Source organism: Triticum dicoccoides, chromosome 7A, assembly GCF_002162155.2.
Source record: "Triticum dicoccoides isolate Atlit2015 ecotype Zavitan chromosome 7A, WEW_v2.0, whole genome shotgun sequence".
NCBI lineage: Eukaryota > Viridiplantae > Streptophyta > Magnoliopsida > Poales > Poaceae > Triticum > Triticum dicoccoides.
In genome coordinates, this window is record NC_041392.1 from 650286036 (window position 1) to 650294918 (window position 8883).

Here is an 8883-nt window from a genome sequence, read left to right on the forward strand (position 1 = left end):
ATGCCATTATGTACAAACGAAAAAAAAAGCTATGCGTTCACTCATATTTTTAGCTTCATGGCCATATACGGGGTAGGGGGCGAGGATGCGTCAAGTGGTTGGGAAGCAGCGGGAGGAAGGGAGTGTCTGGATGGATGACGGTAATTTAAAAGTGCTCATCGACGGTCAGACAGGTAGTACCGGTACCCCTCATCCTTGGATGGATGTCTGATCGACGCGGCAAGGGTAGAAAAGAGTTGCAGGTTATGTGCCAGACGACAAAATAGCAAAGAAGAGAGGGACGGCCGAGACGGCGACACGAGAGGGATGAAAAGAGAGGCGGTTCACACCTCACACCCTAGCTGGTTTCAAGGTAAAAACCGACATTCCACAGCAGCCAAAGAACAAGATATGACAACGCCGGTCAGCGACTCCCCGAGCCTTGGCCTACACACATGTCCCGTCAGGAAAGCGCCGTCGCAACGGAAAGCGGCCGAGGATGGCAGCAGCACAGCAGCGGCAGCAAACGTCGCGCTCCATCCACCACAGGCGCCTTTGTTGGCTTGCCCCGCTTTGCCATCCCTCCAGTCCAGATCGCCACCACACGGACAGACACGGACGCGGACACCACGCGCTCGCTCCACACCCGTTCACATCACGCCGTGGAAGGAACCGGAGAGCTGGCCGGCACCCATCCCAGCCATGTCCACGTCTCCCACCGCCACCAGTCACCACCACCTCGCCGTGGATCCAGCGCACCATATGGAACAACAGCATATATGTCTCTCTTCTGCTTTGTGCTTGGGTCCGACACCGACGGACCACACGCATGTTTTCACAGAACAAAAGAAGATCTCTCAGACCACACGCATGTTTTCACAGAACAAAAGAAGATTCAGAGATCCATTCTTCCCAGGAATTGCAGCAAGGAGCCGCCATGGATTCCGGGCCAGAGTTACTGCTAACATCATCACAATGGGTGGTACTAGCCAACACAACGGAAAAAAAAGAAGAAGAAAACTGTTCACGGATCACCACACAAACAATCACCAGTCCCATTCTGGGAGCTCTCTAATAACCGGAGAAAAACTGAAGCTGCCTGCACCGGCGGTGCTTCTTGACTTGCATCCATCCAGGCCGGGGAATTTGCCGCCCCGTACACGCTATCTACGCTCTCTGAGAACCGCCACCGTGCTGCGCCGCGCCGCCATCGACCCGGCTGTACGTACAAGTGGCGAGAGAGCTTCCTTCCTTCCTCATCCCCCCTTAGCTCGCTACGCTGCTGTCGCCGCTCGTGTCCGTTAGTATCGTCAGCCTACGCGCCGTCTTCGTGAAGTCGCTGCAAAATTCACAGCAAAGTTTGCTAAATAGGTCAGTATCTCGTCCGAATAAGAAATGGAGAAAGACATAAAAAATGCTTTTGCAGCAGAAGATGATGTTTCTTTCAACAGTAAGGAAACATTAGTGGTCATCGGAGAGAACTCATAAATTGGTTAGTATCTAGTCTGAACAAGAAATGGAGAAAGAGAGATTTTTTTTTTTTTTTTGCAGCAGATGATGATGTTTCCTTCAACAGTAAGGAAACATTAGTGATCATCGGTGGGAACTCGTAAAGTCAAAGTACCATAAGGAGCAGGATGCTTCCAAGGCAACAACACCTAGAGTTTCGGTGTGTGAAGATACGTCGATTTGGATGTACTAGAAGAAAATCCGCTACTACCGATACAAATGTGGCCATTTCCGAGGTCTTGCAATAGATGCAGGGTTTAAATTGGTGATGTTGAGGTCAACAGATGTGCGATGTTAGGTGGAATAAACACGCAAACTGGAGGTTTCTAACCAACAATGCTAATGGAATATTAGGAAACTGCCACTTACTTTTGAAGAGTGGATGTGACCAAATACCTAACTGATTCTAAAATGACTACCAAGCATTTTAAAAAGACGAAATGAAACGAGTAACCTAATGCCTGAACAGAAACATAGTACATTTTAATCTGAAATCATACAAACCTGAAAGGTTCATCTCCAGTGTGTTTGAGCGCCCCGGCTGCATCACGGTAGAAAACATGGCTCATCAGCTCGGCTTTTTCCATGCCGAACATGTCAGAAAGCCGGCGATATAACTCTTCATAAGAACCAACAGCGGTGAGATCAAGCGTGCGCCCGACGTCCTCTGATTGCATGAATATCTTGCAGTGCCCGATATCCAGCCCGAGATCGAGTACCTTGTTGTCCTGGCACAATGGAACTCCTCCGCAGGACAAGTTCTTCGTAGTGCCGTTCTGGTTGCTTTGCGGGCTTGGAAGATCAGAGTTATTCGCCGACTTCTCGGCGCTCATTTCAGAGGAGCTCTTCCTAGCAGCAGATGGAGAGAAACCCCCAGAGTTACCTAAAGTGATCTGCTGCTCAGTGAGTATGGGTTTCCCAAAGAGCATCAGCTGGGGTGAAGCCTTCTTGACATCTGACTTGTTGTTGTTGTTGTTCTGGTGACTGCCAATGGTGAGCATGCACGAGATGTCGTCTCGCGCAGCCGGGTGACCAATGATGAGCCCAGCGGCGATCCTCGGCGGCTGCCCGCCGTGATCGACCTGGTGAAGCCCGTGCGGTGACAGACTCGACTGCAGTTTGTTAAGGTGGAGATCTGATAAAGGTATACCAAATTGAGCATGCCTGGCTCCCTGTATGCCTGCAGGAGTGCCGTCCGGGAAATAGCACATCGGACCGACGCCGCCGCCGCGTCCGAGTGGGTTTCCGTGGAACATCGGGGCTGGAAACTGGCCGTCGGCCGGGAGGTCGGGGTAGAACGGAACGCAGAGCTTCTTCCGGGGCGGCGAGAACGGAGCGAGGTGAATGGCCGGCATGTTTGAGACCAGCTCAACCAGCCATGGGCTCACCCTCTTCACATTCTGCAGCAGGTCCGGTTCATCCCAGGTCACCTGCAGCACAAGGCCATAGTACCAAAGACAAGAAAGACATTCTTCAGCATTTTGACAGTCAAATGCAATCAATTCAATTACTCCCAGTCAATCCCAGTCAATAGATGGAATGCAATCTTGTGGTGCTGTCCTTGAGAGGGTGGATTTGTACACAATTTAATACAACTAGAGATGAGATGAGTGATGGAGGAGTGGAGATGTGGTACCTGAAGAAGTCTCCAAGGTGAATTGGGCCATCGAATGGGGTCGGCCACCTGCACGGCCGACACAGTCCCCATGAACCAGCTGATCCTGGACGAGTCCTCCGTCTCGAAGGCCATCTTGAACCTCATGCCGGGGCACCACTGGGTGCGCATCGCCGCCCTGACCGCGGCCGCCCTCACGCAGAACTCCGGCGTGCTCGCCCTCGGGTAGTAGAGCACGTCGAACGGCTGCCCGCTGGCGGCGAGATTGGCCGCCTCGGCGACCTCCTCCGGCCGCACCCTGACCCTGGCCTTCCCCCTCGCCCCCATCATCTTGTTGCCGCCGCCGTCCTCCTCCCCCCTGAGGAACATGGAGAACCCTCCGTAATTGCCGCCCGCCGCCGGCGAGGGCGGGGGCAGCAGCTCCGGGCCGCCGATGCGCCCCTTCTTGGCGCGGCGGATGCCGACGCAGAGATCCCCGTTCTCGGTCCTCATGAAGACGATGGAGTCCCCGGCGACGAGCTTCTTCTGGTTGACGAAGGAGCTCCACCCCGTGGTGAGCAGGTGGCGGCGCGGCGTGCCGCGGTAGATGTGGCGGAACTTCCAGACGACGCCGTGCACGTCCTTGGCGAGCACGGTCTGGACGGGCGGGTCGGCGGAGTAGTCGAGCCGCGGGAAGATGGTCTCGGCGCAGTAGCGCGGCACGGAGAAGCCGCCGCCGTTGTTGGCGTCGGACTGCGTGAGCGTCTTGGCGAAGGAGGCGGGCTTGTCCTCCTGGGCCGCGGCGGCGGCGGCAATGGCGTCGTCGGCGTCGGCGGCGTCCTGGGACCGGGCGGGGACGAGGCGGATCTTGGCGAAGACCTCGTCGGTGTCCGGATCGGCCATGAAGCGGACGGCGGCGACGCGGCAGAGGACGAGCGCCTGCAGCCGGGCACCGGGCGGGAAGTCGACGGCGCCGGCCTGGCCCTGCGCATGCTCCGCGTGGCCCTGCGGGAAGTAGTAGACCCTGGAGCCGGGCGGCGGCATCTGCACCATGCCGCCGGCGCAGGCGTGCCAGAGCTGCGGGTCGAGGCAGCGCGGGCCGTCCCCCCTCTCCCGCTCCCCCGCCGCCGAGTCCACGAACGTAATCATCCCCTCCTCCTCCTCCTCCTCCTCCTCTCACCGCACCGCCCGGCACAGCAGCAGCGCAAAGCGAACAATCCCAGCAGAATCAGGCAGCCCCCCCGCCTTTAACCCCCACCGCCAGAAGCTTTCCCGCCGCCGCCAGCACCGCCACCATCAGAGCAGAGGCAGCTCGCTGAGAAAGGCTGGGCGAAAGGCACACGAGAAAGAAAGAGGGAATTTTGGGGTCAGAGAGAGACGGGCGCTGCCGCAGAGGAAAAGGAAGGAAAGCGAGCCCCGACCGACAGCGCCGCGATTCATCCATCCATCCGTCCGTCCGTCGACCAGTCGCTCACCTCTGAAAGCGGCGCAGGCGCGGCAGCAGATCCCTCCAAGCCGAGGACGAAGCGGTCCGTCTGTGCGCGCTCGGCTGCCTCCTCTCCAGTCTCCCTCAGGTGCAGCAGGGCAGCAGGGCAGATTCCTCCAGACTGCAGCTGACACGCGGGCTAAATAGGGTAGGGGCGGAGGGCTAAAGGGGAGCGGATTAGGCGAGTGGTACTACCCTATACTTTGTGATGAGCGGCTTAATGAATGAATATGAATAAACTACTATTGCTTTTCGGATCGGATCAGTTGAGTTGAGTTCCCAGCACAAAAAGGTGCTCTACTAACACTAGTCCACTGCCTGCCTCGCCAGCTGATCCGGCTATTTTTGCCCACGGGATTAGCGGCGGGCCTAGCTAATCATCACATCATTAGTGGTGGTGGTGGTGGTGGTGGGAGTAGAGGGGAGGAGTATCCATCACTCCATCACGCACTGCCTGTTATTTCATCGGGAAAGCATGGAAATCAAGATACTCTCATCTCATGGCACCAACTATAGGAGTGCTGATAATAATGCAACGGCCGGGCGGGTAACGGCAGCCGTTTTTTGTGAGGAAAAATAAAATAAAGGGGTAACGGCAGCCGGTGGGCGGGGTTGGGGTTGGGATCGGGTCGGATGGGATCGGGAGATTGTTTTGTCGGGGCGGGCGATTCGCTCTCGCTCGTTGGTTGGTTGGTTGGTTCAAGCGGGAGCGGGCGAGGCGGCCGGGGACGGTGGCGCGGTGCGACGCGTTCATCAGTCCTCCGCGCGGCCCTGTCGGCATGTGACGCTCGCTTGTTCGCTTCTGCCTGCCTCGCTGCTCATGCCGCACAACACTTCTTCCTTCGGTGCCATGCTTTTTGCATCTCATACTTGCTGTTGGCACGCAAAAATTTCAACGAAAATCCCGCAATTTCCTTGCTTGAGCTTCCAACTAGACGCAAAACAAATTCAGGCCATTGGACAGAATCAATTCCACAATCGAGACGAAATGATTTCGGGACAAACTTCATAGCTCCAGGCACTTTCGGCATCGTTGTCAGGAGGATTGGACGCGCTTTGCTGCGCTGTCGATGTTGTTGGATTTTCATTTATTTATTTATTTATTTATTTATTTATTATTACTCCATCTGTTTCAAAATATAACGTGTGTTAGTTTTTCGAAAAACCAAACCTCTTTAGGCTTGGCCAAAATTGTAGAGAAATGTATAAATGTTCATAATATCGAATCGGTGTCATTAGATTCATCGTGAAATGAATTTTATGTTTTATTTATCTAGTATTGTGAGTGTCGATAATTTTCGCTCCGACTTTGGTCAGAGTTGAAGAGATTTGCCTTTCAAACATCAAATGCACCTTTTATATTTTGGAACTGAGGGAGCATTTGGTTTGTCGAGTGGGGAAGATGATGGAGCGTGTTTTCTTTTTTTATAATACAATGTTTTGGTGGGTCTTTTTTGGTGTGATTCTGTGTTATATGCTAATCAATCCATACTTATGTGGGAAAATTTTCCGCGCCTGTGTGTTGTCTAAGTGGTGAGAGGGTGCGCTGAATTGATATATTTTTATCGACCATTTGCTGCCAATTGACTTAAAAAATCATGGACTTGGTCAAAATCGTATCCAAAATTGAATACCTCAATGGAATGGAAAAGCTCCAAAATTAAGGAGCATAGTGAGTTTAGAAAATTGAAGGAGGGAAGTCTTTGAGAATTTCTTGACTCTGTCAAAATCGTAAACCAAATTCAAAATTGAATACATCAATAGAATGGAAAAGCTGCAAAATTAAGGAGCATAGTGAATTAAAATAATTGAATGAGACATCTCCTTGAAAAATTGTTGACCCAGTTCTAAATTGGAGATCTCAATTGATTGCGAGACCTTAAAACTTAGCGAGCATAGCGTATTTAGAGATTCCAAAACATTAAGCAAACACAGCCAAATCCGAGGATTCATGGACTTCTCGGTAACTCTTTAAACTCCATCTTACTCTCTCCGTTCCTAAATAATTGTCTTTCTAGCCATCTCAAATGGACTACAACATATGGATGTATGTAGACATGTTTTAAAGTGTAGGTTCACTCATTTTGCTCCGTATGTAGTCACTTGTTGAAATCTCTAAAAAGACAATTATTTAGGAACGGAGGGAGTACATAACACTGCGGAACCTATTTTGAGCATACGCAACCACTTTTCAACATCAATTGGGTTGGTACTAATAGGTTAATCCTGCTCGTTGGCAACTCGGCATAACATTTTGCTAAGACACTACAGGTCTTCCAACCATACACCTTTGCCATTCGCATGGACACGACACTGAATCATTTTTCTGGTGTCCTTTTATTAAACACCATATTAATTGTACGAACTTTGATGATTAGTTTTGGCAGGGCTGTGACTTTGTTCGACAGGCTAATGTTGTTGCTTACGTGATTACTAGGTTTAGCTTTAGAGAGAGCATAGGAGCGGTATGGAAAGATCGACCATCTTCATTCTTGATTCCTATCCTTGTATTGGGCAAGATTATTATTTGATAAAGTCACCGAAGTTAAGAAAAAATAATAATAATCCATACATGTATGTATGACCACGTAGAAAAAACATATATAATTGAGCACAAGTAAAATCAATCAATTAAAGACCTTCCGTGTGAGGGACACATTGCTTGTACTTGATCCTTTCCAAGTTTTGGCAGCCTAATGCCCTAATGTTGTCAAAAGCTTGTTCAACCACTAGACAAGGTAATGGTATTCCATTAAGATGCAATCTCCCGTTGCACATTATAAATTTGAGTTGATTTGATCGAAGCACAGCGGACCAGTCAAATCGGACAAGTTCTACCTTGAAGAAATTAAACAAGGGTGTTCAAACAAAACAACAAGGATCCTCGCAACGACAAGAAAATTAAGCAAGGAAAATGCAAGGCGTAAATTAGTTCCTTCAGTCAATTAATTTCCACTTGTTGATGATGCATGGCCCAATCAAATCTCACCATCCTTGAATTGTCAAAGAGTGAGGCCTTTTGTCGGGCTTGGATGGGATCTTCCCTTGACACGGTCACGGAAGGATCATGATATATCTCCAAATGTGAGACCAAAAATAAAGTAGTAGTATATCGTGGCACAAGCTATACTGTATGGGTGCGTGGCCGCTGTCTCAAGAGAAATCAGCACACGCTAGAGAGAAAAAAAATACCATGTGTTGAAGAGTTTTGATTAGTTCAAGTGTCGTTGAATGATTTGGACCGACAAACGTGTAAAGATGTGGTCAAGTCATTCGCTGTCGACCATATTAATACGACCGTCTGTTGCCTGATTGGTCGCGTGGGAATGACCACTGTAGCTAGGGTCACCGTGATGTGGCCGTGGTTGGACTTATGCTGGCCGAGCTTGGTGTCCGCCAGCTCCTTCATTTGTTCGTTGCCTGGTCTATTCCTCCATTTGATTTGTCTTATAGTCTTCTAAGTTCATCAATTATTAGCAGTGCTGTTGTTTTGGAAGCCTAGTTTGTTGATCGGATTGCTCCGCATAGCTTATTACTCCATTGGGAGTTTTCTTAATCAATCAAAGTGTGAATGGAAACTCATGGCATGCATGCATAGTGCTCCCATATTTAGTCGTGTCACTGATTAGGAAGCCTCGTGTAGTTTGGGTTTTCTTCTTAAATAATCAAAGTATTAGCTGGAGTTGATGGCACGCCCCGGCCGGTCACTAGGTGTAAAAATAAGCTTAAACACAATTAAAGACAGAAGCAGGTAGGGAGGACATTCTCACTCCCAAAACATTTGGACTGGTTGCAGCTTCGGACCAAAGATTGTAAAGGAGATCCTGCTGGAAATTGCTGTCCTGTCCACCTAGAATCTTGTTGTCTGGGTGCCGAACCTGCTTGCTTTTGGTACACCAACCATGTTGATCCTCATTATTATGTAATCTGTTGATACGATTGAGCCAAAAAATTAATGTAAGGTTCCACATATCCATGAGGTTCGTAGCAACAACCTAGCTAGTAGAACTCTACATGAAAAGGTCCACCTGGTATTAATTTGGTCCATGTATGGCTGGTGCTTTGTTTTTCTTCCATTTGAAGAAATTATTACTCATAGGTAGCTACCTTTTTCCTTTAGGTTAGCTAGCTACTTCTAGAGGATACAGAAATGACATCACTCCGCATGAATAGGAGAAGTCTTCCAAGTGTGCTACACCACGTATCATGCCTCATCCATCCATACTCAAAGTAATTATTCGTTAAGATCCAGTTATACAAACAATGGCCACGTCGGACCAGACGGGCCAGGCCCACCGCGAATTACAGCAAAATG

At 50.0% G+C, this 8883-nt stretch overlaps 1 protein-coding gene across 1 annotated transcript; it reads right to left on the reverse strand.

The window, feature by feature from the left end:
* Positions 1-834: 834 nt before the first annotated feature.
* LOC119329269 (auxin response factor 18-like) lies at positions 835-4249 on the reverse strand. Its single transcript, XM_037602285.1, has 3 exons — positions 3125-4249; positions 1993-2918; positions 835-1318 (listed from the first exon to the last, which is right to left on the reverse strand). The coding sequence occupies exons 1-3, from the start codon at positions 4229-4231 to the stop codon at positions 1246-1248; spliced, it is 2106 nt and encodes a 701-aa protein (XP_037458182.1). The 5' UTR covers positions 4232-4249; the 3' UTR covers positions 835-1245.
* Between the last annotated feature and the right edge of the window lie 4634 nt (positions 4250-8883).